This window comes from Procambarus clarkii, chromosome 67, assembly GCF_040958095.1.
Source record: "Procambarus clarkii isolate CNS0578487 chromosome 67, FALCON_Pclarkii_2.0, whole genome shotgun sequence".
NCBI lineage: Eukaryota > Metazoa > Arthropoda > Malacostraca > Decapoda > Cambaridae > Procambarus > Procambarus clarkii.
In genome coordinates this window covers 12162027-12179655 of record NC_091216.1, presented here as the reverse complement: position 1 = coordinate 12179655, position 17629 = coordinate 12162027, and the positions used below count along the sequence as shown (strand labels likewise).

The following is a 17629-nucleotide window of genomic DNA, read 5'->3' as shown; positions in this document are numbered from 1 at the left end:
CCGGTGCATGCTCCGCGAGACAGGGGACATATTCTGATAGGATGGGGTATTGTATGGGGGCCCGGCGTATGCTCTGCGAGACCAGTGCATACTCTACGAGGCCGAGGCATGCTCTGCGTTTCCAGAGCATTCTCTGCGAGGCCAGGGGTATACTCTGTGCGACCAGTGCACTGCTCTGCGAAACCAGGGCATGGTCTCCGGGGCTGGAGCATGCTCTGCTGGGCGCCGGAACATGCTCTGCAAAACCAGAGCATGGTATACAGGGCTGGAGTATGCTTTGCCGGACTAGGGCATGCTCTGCGATGCTGGGGCATGCTTTGCAAAGTTGGGGCAAGCTTTGCCTGGTCTAGGCATTCTCTGCAGTACTTTGGCATGCTTTGCGGGGCTGGGCACGCTCTGAGGTACTGGGGCATGCTCTGTGGGGTGGGAGCATGCTGTGCAGGGCCGCAGTATGCTCTGTGGGGCTGGGGCATATTCTGAGGGGTTTCGACATGCTCTGCACGGCTGGGGCAAGCTCTGCTTGACCGGTGCATAGTCTGCGGGACTGGAGCACGTCCTGCGGGGACTGGGCATGCTCTTCGAGGCCAGGGCACGCTGTGCGGGCCCGAAGCATGCTCTGCGGGGCTGGGGCGGTCTCTGCATGACCGGAGCATATTCTGCGGGACTGGAGCATGCTCTGGCGGGACGGGGCATGCTCTGCTAGGCCGTTGAATGCTATGCGAGATCGGTGCATGCTTTGCGAAGCCGGGGCCTGCTTAGCGAGGCTGGGGCATGCTCTGCGAGGTCGGTGCATGCTCTGCGAGGCTGTGGCATGCTCTGCGGGGATGGGACTTGCTCTGCGAGGCAAGGGCATAGTATGCGAGGCCAGTACATGCTCTGCGAAGCCGGTGCATGCTCTACGAAGCCAGTGCATTCTCTGCGGTCTTGGGTCATGTTCTTCGGGGCTGAGCATGTTCTGCGGGGCTGGGGCATACTCTGCGGGCCAGGGGTATTTTCTATGGGGCTGGGAACATGTTCTGTGTGACCGGGGCATAATTTGCGGGACTGGGGCATGCTCTGCGAGGCTAGGGCATGCTCTGCGAGGCTAGGGCATGCTCTGCAAGGCTAGGGCATGCTCTGCGAGGCTAGGGCATGCTCTGCGAGGCTAGGGCATGCTCTGCGAGGCTAGGGCATGCTCTGCGAGGCCGGGGGCATGTTCTATGCAATCGTTGCACTGCTCTGCAAAACCAGGGCATGCTCTACGGAGCTGGAGCATTACTCTGCGTTACTTGGGCATAATCTTCAAGGCTGGGGGATGCATAACGGGGCTGTGATGTGGTCTGCGATTCCTGGGCATGCTCTACGAGGCGGCAGAATGCTCTATGGGGCTGGGGCATGCTCTGCGAGGCATGGGCAGGCTCAGCAGGGCGGCTGAGGCATGTTCTATGAGGCTGGAGCATGCTCTTAGGTGCTGAGGCATGCTCTGCGGAGATGAGGCATTCTCTGCAAGGCCGGGGGATGCTGTGCGGGGCCGGGGTATACTCTGCGAGGCCTTGGCATGCTCAGCGAGACCGGGGCCATGCTCTGCTGAGCCGGTGCATGGTCTGCGAGGCAGAGGCATTCTCTCTGGGGCTGGGGCATGCTCTGTGGGACCGGTGTATGCTCTGCAAGCCCGGAGAATGCTCTGCGGTGCTGAGGGATGCTCTGTGGAGCCGGAGCATGCTCTGCGAGGCCGGAGCCTGCTCTATGAGGCTGGGGCATTCTTTGCAAAACCGGGGCATGCTCTACGAGGCTTATATATGCTCCGCGAGGCCGCGGCATGCTTTTCGGGGCTGGGGCATGCTCTGAGGTACTGGGGGATGCTTTGCGGAGCGGGAACATGCTCTGTGGAGCCGGAATATGCTTTGCGTGGTCTGTGCATGCTCTAAGAGGCCGAGGCATGCTCTGCGGGTCCGGAGCATGCTCTGCAATACCGGGGACATCTCCTTGGCTGAGGCATACTCTACGGGGTCGGGGAATGCTCTGTGGGGATTGGGCATCCTCTGCGAGGTCGGTGCATGCTCTGTGAGGCAGGTGCATTCTCTGCGGGGCTGGGGCATGCTCTGCAGGGCTAGGACATCCTCTGCGATGCTGGTACATGCTCTGTGGGGCTGAGGCATGTTCTTCGTGGCCGGGAAATGCTCAGCGGGGCTTGGGTATGCTCTGCGTGGACAGTGCATACTCTGTGAGGCCGGGGCATGCTCTGCGGGGCTAGAATATGTTCTGCGAGATCGGGACGTACTCTGCGGTGCTGAGGTATGTTCTGCTAGGCTGGGGCATACTCTGCGAGGGCCGGGCATGCTCTGCGGGGCCGAAACATTCTTTGCGAAGCCGGTACATGCTCTGTGAAAGCGGGGCATTCTCTGCTGGTCTTGGGCATCATCAGCGAGGCCGTAGCCTGCGCGGCTGGGCTGAGGCATGCTCTGAGGGGTTGGGGCATTATCTGCGAGGCCGGAGCACGTTCTGCGAGACCGGCGCATGCTCTGTGAGGCCGCTGCATGCTCTGCGAAGCTGGGATATGCTCTGGGAGGCCGGGAATGCTCTGTGGGGCTTGGGCATGTTCTACAGCATCCTCTGCGATGTCGGTGCATGCTCTTTGACGCCGGTGTATACTCTGCGGGGCTGGGACATGCTCTGCGAGGCCGGGGAAATGCTCTGTGGAGATGAGGCATCATTTGCCAGGCCGGAAAATGCTCTGCGAGACCAGCGTATGCTCTGTGAGGACGGTGCATGCTCTGTGGGGCTGAGACATGCTCTGCAAGGCTGGGACATACTATGCGGGGCTGGGACATGCTCTGCGAGGCCAAGGCATGGTCTGCACGGCTAGGCATGCTCCACCAGGCCGGTTTATGCTCTGCGAGGCCAGGGCATGCTCTCCGGGACTGGGGCATGCTCTGCAAGGCCAGGGAATGCTTTGGGGGCTGGGGCATGTTCTGCGGAAATGGGGCATGCTCTGCGAGGTTGGTTGCATGCTTTCCGGGGCTAAGGCATTCTCTGCGGGGCTCGGGCATGCTCTGCGAGGCAAGGGCACACTGTGTGGGGGTCGGAGTATGCTCTGCGAGGCCGGGGATGCTCTGCATGGCTGAGAAATGCTCTGCGAAGCTGTGGCATGCTTTGCGAGGCCAGGACATGCTCTGCGAGTCCAGGGCATGCTCTGCGAGGCCAGGGCATACTCTGTGGGGGTAGGGCATGCTCTGTGAGGCCAGGGCATGCTCTGCGAGGCCAGAGAATGGTCTCTGTGGAAATGGACATTCCTTGCGAGGCCGATATATGCTCTGTGAGTCCTCTGTCCGTACTCTGTGGGTACATCCTCTGGGAAGCCAGGGAATGCTTTGCGGGGCTTGGGGACGCTCTGCTGGGACGGTGTATGCTGTGCGGGGACGGTGTATGCTGTGTGAGGCGGTACATGCTCTGCGGGGCAGGGACATGCTCTGCGAGGCTGGTGCATGCTTTGTGGGGCTGGGGCATGCTCCGTGAGGCCAGGGTATGCTCTGTGAGGCCAGGGCATGCTCTGGGCGGCTGGGGCATGCTCTGCGAGGCTGGGACATTCTCTGCGGGGCCCGAGCATGCTCTGCGAGGCCGGGGTATTCTCTACAAGACCAGGGCATGCTCTGTGGGTCTGGGGTATGCTCTGCGGGATCGGGACATGTTCTTAGGGGCTGGGACATTCTCTGCGAGGCTGGTGTATATTCTGCGGGCCTGGGGCATACTCTGCGGGGCCGGAGCTTGCTGTGCGGTGTTGGGGCATGCTCTTCCGGGACAAGGCATGTTCTGCGGAGCTTGGACATGCTCTGCGGGCCTGAGGCATGCTCTGCGGAGCCGGTGCATGTTCTGTGGGGCCAGGGCCCGATCATGTTCTGCGGGACTGAGGCATTATCTGTGGGGCCAGGGCATGCTTTACGGAGCTTGAATATGCTCTGCGAGGACTGGGCATGCTCTGCGGAGCGGGGGCATGCTCTGGGAAGCCGGTGCATGGTCTACGATGCCTGGGCATGCTCTGCGTTTCTAGAGCATGCTCTGCGAGGCCGGTGCATGCTTTACTGGGCCGGTGTATGTTCTGCGGGGCTGGGACATGCTCTCCTGGGCCGGAGCATGCTCTGCGTGGCCGGTACATGCTCTGAGGGACCGGGTGCATACTCAGCGGGGCCGGGACCAGCTCTGCGGAGCTTGTGCATGCTCTGCGGAGTCGGAGCATGCTCTGCGAGGCCGTGCATGCTCTGCGGCATCAGTGCATACTATGCGGGGGCCGGTGCATGCTCTGCGGGGCCGGGGCATGCTCTGCAATTCCAAGGCGTGCTCTGCGGGGCCAGGGCAAATTCTGCCGAACTGAGGCATACTCTGCGGGGTCAAAGCATGTTCTGTGAGGCTGGGACATTCTCTGAGCGGCCGGGGACTGTTCTTCGAGGCGGGGACATGTTCTGCGGAGCTAAGGCAGGCTTTGAGGAGACGAAGCATGCTCTGTTGGTCCGGGGCATATTTTGCGGGACTGGGGAATTCTGTTCGGGGATGGGGCATGGTCTGCGGATCTTGGGTATGCTCTGCGGGGCTGGGGCATGCTCTGCTGGACTGAAGCATGCTCTGCGGGGCGGGGGCATACTCTGAGAGGCAGTGTATGTTCTGCGGGTCCGGGGCATGCTCTCCGGGGTCGGATCTCGCTCTGCGGGGACGGGGCATGCTTTGCAGGGCTGGGACATGCTCTGCAGGGCTGAGGCATGCTCTGCAAGGCCCAGGCATGCTTTTCGTGGCTCGTGCATGCTCTGCGTGGCTGGTGCATGCTTTGCGGGGTAGGGGAATGTTCTACGGGGTTGGTGCATGCTCTGCGAGGCTTGGGGATGCGCTGAAGGGTTGAGGCATGCTCTTCTGGGCCGGAGCATATTTTATGAGGCCAGTGCATGTTCTGTGGGGCCGGGGCTTGCTCTGCGAGGCTGGGACATGCTCTGTGTGGCCAGGGCATGCTCTGCGGGGATGGAGCATTCTCTGCAGGGCCGATGCATGCTCTGCGGTTCCGTTGCATGCTCTGCGAGGCTTGGGCATGCTATGCGGGGCTGAGGCATGCTCTGCGAGGCAGGGGCATGCTCTTCGAGGGTAGGGCATTCTTTGTTGGGCCGGAACATTCATTGCAAGATCAGTATATGCTCTGTGTGGCTAGGGGCATGTTCTGCGGGGCTGGGCATGCTCTGCAAGACCAGGGCAGGCTTAGCGGGGCTGGGGCATGCTCTGCTAGTTCGGGGCATGCTCCGCTGGTCTGGGAATGCTCGGCGAGGCCGGGTTATTCTCGGCAGGGCTGTGGCATTCACCGCATGGCAAGGAATGTTCTTCGAGACTTGGTCATGCTCTACAGGGCCGAAGCATGCTCTGCGGGGATGGGGCATGCTCTGGGGGGTTGGGCCATGCTCTGCGAGGCCGGTGTATTCTGCGGGATAGGGGCATGCTCTCCTTGGTCGGAACTTGCTCTGTGGGGACAGGGCATGCTTTGCCAGGCCGGAGCATGCTTTTCGGGACCAGTGAGTGCTCTGAGGGTCCACGGCCTGCTCTGCAGAGCCGGGGCATTCTATTCAGAGCTGGGTCATTTTTGGCGAGGTTAGGGCTTGGACATGCTCTGCGCGGCCGGGGCATGCTCTTCGAGGCTGGGGCATGCTCTGCGGTGCTGAGGCATGCTCTGCGAGGCTGGGGCATGCTTTTCGAGGTCAGGCCATGATCTGCGCGGCCGAAACATTCATTGCGGGACCTGTACATTCTCTGTGAGGCCGGGGCATGCTCTGCGAGGCTGAAGCATGCTTTCTCGGTCCAGAGCAAGCTCTGCTAGGACAGGCATGCTCTGCGACGTTGGAGTATTCTCTGGGAGGCAAGGGGATGCTCTGTGGGGCCAGCGCATGCTTTGCATGGCCGGGGATTGCTATGTGGGATTGGGGTATGCTCTGCGAGGCCAGAGCATGGTCTGCGGGGCTGGTGCATGTTCTGAGGCCGGTGCATGCTGTACGAAGCTGGGGCATGCTTCTGCGGGTCCAGAGTATGCTCTGGGAGGCTTGGGGCATGCTCTCCGAGGCTGGGGCATGCTCTGCGGGGCTGGGGCATGCTCTGTGAGGCCGATGCATGCTCTGTGAGTCCGGCGCATGGTTTGTGGGGCTGTGCTCTGCGAGGAAAGGGCATGCTCTGTGGGGCCAGCGCATGCTCTGTGGGCCCGGGGCATGCTTTGCTGGGCTGGGGCATGATCTGCGAGGCTGGAGCATGCTCTGTGAGGCCGGGGCATACTCTGCGAGGCTGGGGTATACTCTGAGAGGCGGGGCATGTTCTTCGGGGCTTGATCATGCTCTACAAGCAGGGGCACACACTGCGGGGTTGGAGCATGCTCTCCGGGGTCGGAGCTTGCTCTGCGGAGACTTAATTCGAAAACTAAGGTACCACTATAAATAATTTTGAATCATGCAGCATCTTCACACTTAAAAATATTTGTTCAAAATACAAATTACTATTAAGTTTGAGACCAATTTTTTTTCTATTACCCGTATTTATTCTATTTTCCCGCCGATTCATTCGACATACTTTGCGAGGCCGAGGCATGCTCTGCGGGACAGAGGCATGTTCTCCGGGGCTGGGGCATGCTCTGCGAGGCCAGGGCATGGTCTGCGGGGCTGGAGCATGCCCTGCGAAGTTAGGGCATGCTCTAGGAATCCAGACATAATGTGTGCCAACTATCACAACTGTACCAACTCTGTACCACTGCTCACCAGACACACCCGGCGGGACCGGAGAGGCGGGACCAAAGAGCCAAAGCTCAACCCTCACAAGCACAATTAGGTGAGTACACCCATACAGATAAAAAATTAACTCAACAGTTAACCCACATATCCCCCGCTTCCCAACCAATCACTCGCCACCTTTCCTCACACGGGCTACAAATAACTCAATATAGACCTCTCTCTACTCCAAAACTCGGATACCCAACTTACTGTTCCCTCTATTCCACCTAGGCTTTATACAACTCCTAATACAGCAATACAACTCGAAGACAACATTCCAAAGTCTGCACCAAACTCAGCCATAGCCTCAGTCTTTCTCTCAATAATGAAAAATTGCTCCCCAAATACCACAGCGATTTATACAGATGGATCTCGCATCATCATGAACAACGTACCCTCGGTCACTAGCGCTGTATGGATACCGGAATACCATCTCAAGCAGGGATGGCGGTTACCAAACCAAATCTTCACAGCTGAATTATATGCCTTATATCAAACTCTCCAAAATAATCACAACGTTAACAATCGGGACATATACAATCTGCAGTGACTCCAAGAGTGCGATTCAAGCAATTACGTACTCTTCAAAAACGTGCAAGGAGTTTGTTTACCCATGTCTTCAACTTCTTCATGAACATCGATTGAACGGTTATGATACCTCTATCCAATGGGTCCCAGCGCATTGTGGGAATGCGCTGGGACCCATAATGAACTAGTAGATCAACTAGCCAAAGCAATGCACAACACGCCTCACATTACCCGTCATCCAATTCCCCATGTTGCACGTAAAGGAGCCTTCAAAAATACCATCACCCAAGATTTTGCGACGAAATGGAAAACGTCATGCTCACCCTTGTACTACGGGTCCATTAAAAAGAAATGGGAAACTTGGAAACATGTCAGATATAAAAGCAGAGAAATTGATATAGCGATGACCAGATTAAGGCTGGGACACACCAAACTGGCAGCACACAGCTCTAAGTACAGAACAGACATCAACGAACTGAAAAAATGATGATGAAACTGATGAAAAAACGATTCTTCGCGGCAGGGGATCGTATTCCAGGGACCATAGGATTAAGGACTTGCCCGAAACGCTACGCGTACTAGTGGCTGTACAAGAATGTAACAACTCTTGTATATATCTAAAAAAAAAAAAAAACTCTGCATCCACTGTCAGATGCCTGAAACAATCAAACACTGTCTCCTTCACTGCTTCCGACATTATAGTGCCAGAGTAAATCTCAAACAAGTACTTATCTCACTTAAAATACCCTTTACCATCGAGCATATATTAGGAGGCGGTGACCACTCGTTACAAGAAAAATACCAAATAGTCAAAGCACTGGCTAAATATCTCCAGTCGACCAAAAAATTGGGTCACATCTGACCCGCGCCACATTTATACCTGGCGCCACCAACAGCTAAACACAGACAACAACTACCTCGTCGCAACACCAAGGATCAGCTGACGCCATAAACACAACACACCGCCCTACGGTGCTGCAAGTCTCCCTCTAACACACACCTCTGTTGTAGTCGTCGCTCCACTGTCTACACCACAACACAAGAAGCACTTTTGGAACTCTTATCATCTTCAACATAAACGCCTCTACCAACATCTGTACTGGTGCAGTCATCGGGAGGACAAACCCTTCATGCAAACTGCACCTACTATCAAGAAGAAGAAGAAGCATGCTCTGCAATGCCCATGCATGCTCTGCGAAGCCAGGGCGTTTATTGTGGCATACTCTGCGGGGCCGGGGTATGTTCTTCGGGGTAGGGGCATTCGCTTCGTGGTCGGGCCATGCTTTGGGGGGCCGCGGGGCATACTCTGCGTGGCTGAGACATGCTCTACGAGGCCAAGGCATGCTTTGTGGGGCCTAGGCACGCTCTGCGAAGCCGGTGCATGCTCTGCAGGGCCGGGGCATGTACTGACAGGCTGGGGCATGCTATGCAAGGCCGGAGAATGCTATGCGGGACAGGGTATGCTCTGCGGGGCTGGGGCATGCTCTACGGGGCTGAAGCTAGCTCTGCGAGGGTGGGGGCATGCACTGCGAGGGTGGGGGCATGCACTGCGAGGCTGGAGCATGCTCTGCGGTGCTGAGGCATGTTCTGCAAGACCGGGGCGTGCTTTGCGAGGCCGGAGCATGCTCTGTGGGGCCAGTGAATGCTCTGCGATGTCAGGGCAGGCTCTGCGGGCCTGGGGCATACTTTGCGAGTTTGGCGCATCCTCTGCGAAGTAGGGGTGTGCTCAACGAGGCCTGAGCATGCTTTGATTGCCTGAGTCATGCTCTGCGGGTCTTAGAACATTGATTGTGAAGCCGGGGCATGCTTTGTGGGGCTGGGGGCATGCTCTGCGAGGCCGGTGTATGTTCTGCGGGGTTGGGGCATGCTCTGCGAAACCGGGGCATGTTTTGCGGGCTGGGGCATGCTCAGCGAGGCCTGGTCATACTCTGCGAGGACAGTGCATGCTCTGCGAGGTTAGCGAGTGCTCTGCGGCACCAGCGCATGTTCTGCATGGGGAATGCTATGCGGGCCTTGGACGTGGTCTGTCAGGTGGGGCATGTTCTGTAGGGCTGGGGCATGCTCTACGGGAATGGGGTATAACTGCACGGCCAGCATGACCTGGCCTCTGCGAGGCCAGGTCATGCTCTACGAGGCCGAGGCATGCTCTGCGGGGCCGGGTCAAATTCTGCGGAACTGGAGCAAGCTCTCCGGGGCCAGAGAAAGGTCTGCGGGGGAGGGGCATGCTCTGCGAGGCCGGGGTATGCTCTGAGTGGCCGGAGACTGTTCTTCGAGGAGGGGACATGTTCTGCGGAGCTAAGGCAGGCTTTGGGGGGATGAAGCATGCACTTCGGAGCTGGGGCAAGTTCTGCGGAGCCGGTACATGCTCAGCGGGGTAAGGGCAAATACGGCGAGACTGGGGCATGGTCTGCGGGCCGGAGAAAGATCTGCGAGGGCGGATGCTTCCTGCCTCCACCATGCTTCCTGCCTCCACTATGCTTCCTGCCTCCATCATGCTTCCTGCCTCCACCATGCTTCCTGCCTCCACCATACTTCCTGCCTCCACCATGCTTCCTGCCTCCATCATGCTTCCTGCCTCCACCATTCTTTCTGCCTCCACCATGCTTCCTGTCTCCACCATGCTTCCTGCCTCCACCATACTTCCTGCCTCCACCATGCTTCCTGCCTCCACCATGCTTCCTGCCTCCACCATGCTTCCTGCCTCCACCATACTTCCTGCCTCCACCATGCTTCCTGCCTCCATCATGCTTCCTGCCTCCACCATACTTCCTGCCTCCACCATGCTTCCTGCCTCCACCATGCTTCCTGCCTCCATCATGCTTCCTGCCTCCACCATGCTTCCTGCCTCCATCATGCTTCCTGCCTCCACCATGCTTCCTGCCTCCACCATGCTTCCTGCCTCCACCATGCTTCCTGCCTCCATCATGCTTCCTGCCTCCACCATGCCTCCTGCCTCCACCATACTTCCTGCCTCCACCATGCTTCCTGCCTCCACCATACTTCCTGCCTCCAGCATGCTTCCTGCCTAAATCATGCTTCCTGCCTCCACCATACTTCCTGCCTCCACCATGCTTCCTGCCTCCACCATGCTTCCTGCCTCCACCATACTTCCTGCCTTCACCATGCTTCCTGCCTCCACCATGCTTCCTGCCTCCACCATGCATCCTGCCTCCACCATACTTCCTGCCTCCACCATGCTTCCTGCCTCCACCATGCTTCCTGCCTCCACCATGCTGCCTGCCTCCATCATGCTTCCTGCCTCCACCATGCTTCCTGCCTCCACCATACTTCCTGCCTCCACCATGCTTCCTGCCTCCACCATACTTCCTGCCTCCACCATGCATCCTGCCTCCACCATACTTCCTGCCTCCAGCATGCTTCCTGCCTCCATCATGCTTCCTGCCTCCACCATACTTCCTGCCTCCAACATGCTTCCTGCCTCCACCATGCTTCCTGCCTCCACCATACTTCCTGCCTCCACCATGCTTCCTGCCTCCACCATGCTTCCTGACTCCACCATGCTTCCTGCCTCCACCATGCTTCCTGACTCCACCATGCTTCCTGCCTCCACCATGCTTCCTGCCTCCACCATGCTTCCTGCCTCCACCATGCTTCCTGCCTCCACCATACTTCCTGCCTCCACCATGCTTCCTGCCTCCACCATGCTTCCTGCCTCCACCATACTTCCTGCCTCCACCATACTTCCTGCCTCCACCATGCTTCCTGCCTCCACCATGCTTCCTGCCTCCACCATACTTCCTGCCTCCACCATGCTTCCTGCCTCCACCATGCTTCCTGCCTCCACCATGCTTCCACCATGCTTCCTGCCTCCACCATGCTTCCTGCCTCCACCATACTTCCTGCCTCCACCATGCTTCCTGCCTCCACCATGCTTCCTGCCTCCACCATGCTTCCTGCCTTAACCATGCTTCCTGCCTCCACCATGCTTCCTGCCTCCACCATGCTTCCTGCCTCCACCATGCTTCCTGCCTCCACCATGCTTCCTGCCTCCACCATGCTTCCTGCCTCCACCATGCTTCCTGCCTCCACCATGCTTCCTGCCTCCACCATGCTTCCTGCCTTCATTATGCTTCCTGCCTCCACCATGCTTCCTGCCTCCACCATACTTCCTGCGTCCACCATGCTTCCTGCCTCTACCATGCTTCCTGCCTCCACTATGCTTCCTGCCTCCACCATGCTTCCTGCCTCCACCATGCTTCCTGCCTCCACCATGCTTCCTGCCTTCATTATGCTTCCTGCCTCCACGATGCTTCCTGCCTCCACCATGCTTCCTGCCTCCACCATACTTCCTGCGTCCACCATGCTTCCTGCCTCCACCATGCTTCCTGCCTCCACCATGCTTCCTGCCTCCACCATGCTTCCTGCCTCCACCATGCTTCCTGCCTTAGCCATGCTTCCTGCTGTATGAATGAGGCCCCCCCGTTCTCCGAAAAGGCCTGCGACCTGCACTCCTTTTGGGTCTGTGTTGGGTCTCAGTGTTGGGTCTCAGTGTTGGGTCTCAGTGTTGGTTCTCAGTGTTGGGTCTCAGTGTTGGGTCTCAGTGTTGGGTCCCAGTGTTGAGTCTCAGTGTTGGGTCTCAGTGTTGGGTCTCAGTGTTGGGTCTCAGTGTTGGGTCTCAGTGTTGGGTCTCAGTATTGTGTCTCAGTGTTGGGTCTCAGTGTTGGGTCTCAGTGTTGGGTCTCAGTATTGCGTCTCAGTGTTGGGTTTCAGTGTTGGGTCTCAGTGTTGGGTCCCAGTGTTGGGTCCCAGTGTTGGGTCTCAGAGTTGGGTCTCAGTGTTGGGTCTCAGTGTTGGGTCCCAGTGTTGGGTCTCAGTGTTAGGTCTCAGTGTTGGGTCTCAGTGTTGGGTCTCAGTATTGGGTCTCAGTGTTGGGTCTCAGTATTGTGTCTCAGTGTTGGGTCTCAGTGTTGGGCCTCAGTGTTGGGTCTCAGTGTTGGGTCTCAGTGTTGGGTCTCAGTGTTGGGTCTCAGTATTGCGTCTCAGTGTTGGGTTTCAGTGTTGGGTCTCAGCGTAGGGTCTCAGTATTGTGTCTCAGTGTTGGGTCTCAGTGTTGGGTCTCAGTGTTGGGTCTCAGTATTGTGTCTCAGTGTTGGGTCTCAGTGTTGGGTCTCAGTGTTGGGTCCCAGTGTTGGGTGTCAGTGTTGGGTCTCTGTGTTGGGTCTCAGTGTTGGGTCTCAGTATTGTGTCTCAGTGTTGGGTCTCAGTGTTGGGTCTCAGTGTTGGGTCTCAGTGTTGGGTCTCAGTGTTGGGTCCCAGTGTTGGGTCCCAGTGTTGGGTCTCAGTGTTGGGTCCCAGTGTTGGGTGTCAGTGTTGGGTCTCTGTGTTGGGTCTCAGTGTTGGGTCTCAGTATTGTGTCTCAGTGTTGGGTCTCAGTGTTGGGTCTCAGTGTTGGGTCTCAGTGTTGGGTCCCAGTGTTGGGTGTCAGTGTTGGGTGTCAGTGTTGGGTGTCAGTGTTGGGTCTCAGTGTTGGGTCTCAGTATTGTGTCTCAGTGTTGGGTTTCAGTGTTGGGTCTCAGCGTTGGGTCTCAGTATTGTGTCTCAGTGTTGGGTCTCAGTGTTGGGTCTCAGTGTTGGGTCTCAGTGTTGGGTCTCAGTATTGTGTCTCAGTGTTGGGTCTCAGTGTTGGGTCTCAGTGTTGGGTCCCAGTGTTGGGTCTCAGTGTTGGTTCTCAGTGTTGGGTCTCAGTGTTGGGTCCCAGTGTTGGGTCTCAGTGTTGGGTCCCAGTGTTGGGATCATTGTTGGGTCTCTGTATTGGATCTCAGTGTTGAGTCTCAGTGTTGGGTCTCAGTGTTGGGTCTCAGTGTTGGGTCCCAGTGTTGGGTCTCAGTGATGGGTCTCAGTGATGGGTCTCACTGTTGGGTCTCAGTGTTGGGTCTCAGTGTTGGGTCTCAGTGTTGGGTCCCAGTGTTGGGTCTCAGTGTTGGGTCTCAGTGTTGGGTCTCAGTGTTGGGTCTCAGTGTTGGGTCCCAGTGTTGGGTCTCAGTGTTGGGTCTCAGTGTTGGGTCTCAGTGTTGGGTCTCAGTATTGTGTCTCAGTGTTGGGTCTCAGTGTTGGGTCTCAGTGTTGGGTCCCAGTGTTGGGTCTCAGTGTTGGGTCCCAGTGTTGGGTGTCAGTGTTGGGTCTCTGTGTTTAGTCTCAGTGTTGGGTCTCAGTATTGTGTCTCAGTGTTGGGTCTCATTGTTGGGTCTCAGTGTTGGGTCTCAGTATTGTGTCTCAGTGTTGGGTTTCAGTGTTGGGTCTCAGCGTTGGGTCTCAGTATTGTGTCTCAGTGTTGGGTCTCAGTGTTGGGTCTCAGTGTTGGGTCTCAGTGTTGGGTCTCAGTATTGTGTCTCAGTGTTGGGTCTCAGTGTTGGGTCTCAGTGTTGGGTCCCAATGTTGGGTCTCAGTGTTGGTTCTCAGTGTTGGGTCTCAGTGTTGGGTCCCAGTGTTGGGTCTCAGTGTTGGGTCCCAGTGTTGGGATCATTGTTGGGTCTCTGTATTGGATCTCAGTGTTGTGTCTCAGTGTTGGGTCTCAGTGTTGGGTCTCAGTGTTGGGTCCCAGTGTTGGGTCTCAGTGATGGGTCTCAGTGATGGGTCTCACTGTTGGGTCTCAGTGTTGGGTCTCAGTGTTGGGTCTCAGTGTTGGGTCCCAGTGTTTGGTCTCAGTGTTGGGTCTCAGTGTTGGGTCTCAGTGTTGGGTCTCAGTGTTGGGTCCCAGTGTTGGGTCTCAGTGTTGGGTCTCAGTGTTGGGTCTCAGTGTTGGGTCTCAGTGTTGGGTCCCAGTGTTGGGTCTCAGTGATGGGTCTCAGTGATGGGTCTCAGTGTTGGGTCTCAGTGTTGAGTCTCAGTGTTGGGTCTCAGTGTTGGGTCTCAGTGTTGGGTCTCAGTGTTGGGTCTCAGTGTTGGGTCTCAGTGTTGGGCCTCAGTGTTGGGTCTCAGTGTTGGGTCTCAGTGTTGGGTCTCAGTGTTGGGTCTCAGTATTGTGTCTCAGTGTTGGGTCTCAGTGTTGGGTCTCAGTATTGTGTCTCAGTGTTGGGTCTCAGTGTTGGGTCTCAGTGTTGGGACTCAGTATTGCCTCTCAGTATTGCGTCTCAGTGTTGGGTTTCAGTGTTGGGTCTCAGCGTTGGGTCTCAGTATTGTGTCTCAGTGTTGGGTCTCAGTGTTGGGTCTCAGTGTTGGGTCTCTGTGTTGGGTCTCAGTGTTGGGTCTCAGTGTTGGGTCTCAGTGTTGGGTCTCAGTGTTGGGTCCCAGTGTTGGGTCTCAGTGTTGGGTCCCAGTGTTGGGTGTCAGTGTTGGGTCTCTGTGTTGGGTCTCAGTGTTGGGTCTCAGTATTGTGTCTCAGTGTTGGGTCTCAGTGTTGGGTCTCAGTGTTGGGTCTCAGTATTGTGTATCAGTGTTGGGTTTCAGTGTTGGGTCTCAGCGTTGGGTCTCAGTATTGTGTCTCAGTGTTGGGTCTCAGTGTTGGGTCTCAGTGTTGGGTCTCAGTGTTGGGTCTCAGTATTGTGTCTCAGTGTTGGGTCTCAGTGTTGGGTCTCAGTGTTGGGTCCCAGTGTTGGGTCTCAGTGTTGGTTCTCAGTGTTGGGTCTCAGTGCTGGGTCCCATTGTTGGGTCTCAGTGTTGGGTCCCAGAGTTGGGTCTCATTGTTGGGTCTCAGTATTGGATCTCAGTGTTGGGTCTCAGTGTTGGGTCTCAGTGTTGGGTCTCAGTGTTGGGTCCCAGTGTTGGGTCTCAGTGATGGGTCTCAGTGATGGGTCTCACTGTTGGGTCTCAGTGTTGGGTCTCAGTGTTGGGTCTCAGTGTTGGGTCCCAGTGTTGGGTCTCAGTGTTGAGTCTCAGAGTTGGGTCTCAGTGTTGGGTCTCAGTGTTGGGTCCCAGTGTTGGGTCTCAGTGTTGGGTCTCAGTGTTGGGTCTCAGTGTTGGGTCTCAGTGTTGGGTCCCAGTGTTGGGTCTCAGTGATGGGTCTCAGTGATGGGTCTCACTGTTGGGTCTCAGTGTTGGGTCTCAGTGTTGGTTCTCAGTGTTGGGTCTCAGTGTTGGGTCTCAGTGTTGGGTCTCAGTGTTGGGTCTCAGTGTTGGGTCTCAGTGTTGGGTCTCAGTATTGTGTCTCAGTGTTGGGTCTCAGTGTTGGGTCTCAGTATTGTGTATCAATGTTGGGTCTCAGTGTTGGGTCTCAGTGTTGGGTCTCAGTGTTGGGTCTCAGTATTGTGTCTCAGTGTTGGGTCTCAGTGTTGGGTCTCAGTATTGTGTATCAGTGTTGGGTTTCAGTGTTGGGTCTCAGCGTTGGGTCTCAGTATTTTGTCTCAGTGTTGGGTCTCAGTGTTGGGTCTCAGTGTTGGGTCTCAGTGTTGGGTCTCAGTATTGTGTCTCAGTGTTGGGTCCCAGTGTTGAGTCTCAGTGTTGGGTCTCAGTGTTGGGTCCCAGTGTTGGGTCTCAGTGTTGGTTCTCAGTGTTGGGTCTCAGTGTTGGGTCCCAGTGTTGGGTCTCAGTGTTGGGTCCCAGTGTTGGGTCTCATTGTTGGGTCTCAGTATTGGATCTCAGTGTTGGGTCTCAGTGTTGGGTCTCAGTGTTGGGTCTCAGTGTTGGGTCCCAGTGTTGGGTCTCAGTTATGGGTCTCAGTGATGGGTCTCACTGTTGGGTCTCAGTGTTGGGTCTCAGTGTTGGGTCTCAGTGTTGGGTCCCAGTGTTGGGTCTCAGTGTTGAGTCTCAGTGTTGGGTCTCAGTGTTGGGTCTCAGTGTTGGGTTAGTGTTGGGTCTCAGTGTTGGGTCTCAGTGTTGGGTCTCAGTGTTGGGTCCCAGTGTTGGGTCTCAGTGATGGGTCTCAGTGATGGGTCTCACTGTTGGGTCTCAGTGTTGGGTCTCAGTGTTGGGTCTCAGTGTTGGGTCTCAGTGTTGGTTCTCAGTGTTGGGTCTCAGTGTTGGGTCTCAGTGTTGGGTCTCAGTGTTGGGTCTCAGTGTTGGGTCTCAGTATTGTGTCTCAGTGTTGGGTCTTAGTGTTCGGTCTCAGCATTGTGTCTCAGTGTTGGGTCTCAGTGTTGGGTCTCAGTGTTGGGTCTCAGTGTTGGGTGTCAGTGTTGGATCTCAGTGTTGGGTCCCAGTGTTGGGTCTCAGTGTTGGGTCTCAGTGTTTTGTTTCAGTGTTGAGTGTCAGTGTTAGGTCTCAGTGTTGGGTCTCAGTGTTGGGTCTCAGTGTTGGGTCTCAGTGTTGGGTCTCAGTGTTGGGTCTCAGTGTTGGGTGTCAGTGTTGGGTCTCAGTGTTGGGTCTCAGTGTTGGGTCTCAGTGTTGGGTATCAGTGTTTGGTGTCAGTGTTGGGTCTCAGTGTTGGGTCTCAGTGTTGGGTCTCAGTGTTGGGTCTCAGTGTTGGGTCCCAGTGTTGGGTCCCAGAGTTGGGTCACAGTGTTGGGTCTCAGTGTTGGGTCACAGTGTTGGGTCTCAGTGTTGGGTCTCAGTGTTGGGTCTCAGTGTTGGTTCTCAGTGTTGGGTCTCAGTGTTGGGTTTTAGTGTTGGGTCTCAGTGTTGGGTCTCAGTGTTTGGTCTCAGTGTTGGGTCTTAGTGTTGGGTCTCAGTGTTGGGTCTCAGTGTTGGGTCTCAGTGTTGGGTCTCAGTGTTGGGTGTCAGTGTTGGGTCCCAGTGTTCGGTCTCAGTGTTGGGTCCCAGTGTTGGGTCTCAGTGTTGGGTCTCAGTGTTGGGTCTCAGTGTTGGGTCCCAGTGTTGGGTCACAGTGTTGGGTCTCAGTGTTGGGTCACAGTGTTGGGTCTCAGTGTTGGGTCTCAGTGTTTGGTCTCAGTGTTGGTTATCAGTGTTGGGTCTCAGTGTTGGGTCTCAGTGTTGGGTCTCAGTGTTGGGTCTCAGTGTTTGGTCTCAGTGTTGGGTCTTAGTGTTGGGTCTCAGTGTTGGGTCTCAGTGTTGGGTCTCAGTGTTGGGTCTCAGTGTTGGGTCCCAATGTTGGGTCTCAGTGTTGGGTCTCAGTGTTTTGTCTCAGTGTTGGGTGTCAGTGTTGGGTGTCAGTGTTGGGTCTCAGTGTTGGGTCTCAGTGTTAGGTGTCAGTGTTGGGTCTCAGTGTTGGTTCTCAGTGTTGGGTGTCAGTGTTGGGTGTCAGTGTTGGGTCTCAGTGTTGGGTCTCAGTGTTGGGTGTCAGTGTTGGGTCTCATTGTTGGGTCTCAGTTTTGGGTCTCAGTGTTGGGTGTCAATGTTGGGTCTCAGTGTTGGTTCACAGTGTTGGGTCTCAGTGTTGGGTCACAGTGTTGGGTCTCAGTGTTGGGTCACAGTGTTGGGTCTCAGTGTTGGGTCACAGAGTTGGGTCTCAGTGTTGGGTCACAGTGTTGGGTCTCAGTGTTGGGTCACAG

The 17629-nt window shown here is 56.3% G+C and overlaps 3 protein-coding genes across 3 annotated transcripts; all 3 read right to left on the bottom strand.

Annotated features, from left to right (window-relative positions):
* Positions 1 to 1772: 1772 nt before the first annotated feature.
* LOC138355345 (uncharacterized) lies at positions 1773 to 3992 on the bottom strand. The gene has a single exon (XM_069310227.1). The coding sequence runs from the start codon at positions 3990 to 3992 to the stop codon at positions 1773 to 1775; it is 2220 nt and encodes a 739-aa protein (XP_069166328.1).
* A 5296-nt stretch (positions 3993 to 9288) lies between these two features.
* On the bottom strand, positions 9289 to 10302 carry LOC138355344 (paraneoplastic antigen Ma6E-like). The gene has a single exon (XM_069310226.1). It carries the CDS (start codon positions 10300 to 10302, stop codon positions 9289 to 9291), a length of 1014 nt encoding a protein of 337 aa, XP_069166327.1.
* A 9-nt stretch (positions 10303 to 10311) lies between these two features.
* On the bottom strand, positions 10312 to 11094 carry LOC138355343 (paraneoplastic antigen Ma6E-like). The gene has a single exon (XM_069310225.1). The coding sequence runs from the start codon at positions 11092 to 11094 to the stop codon at positions 10312 to 10314; it is 783 nt and encodes a 260-aa protein (XP_069166326.1).
* Positions 11095 to 17629: the final 6535 nt, after the last annotated feature.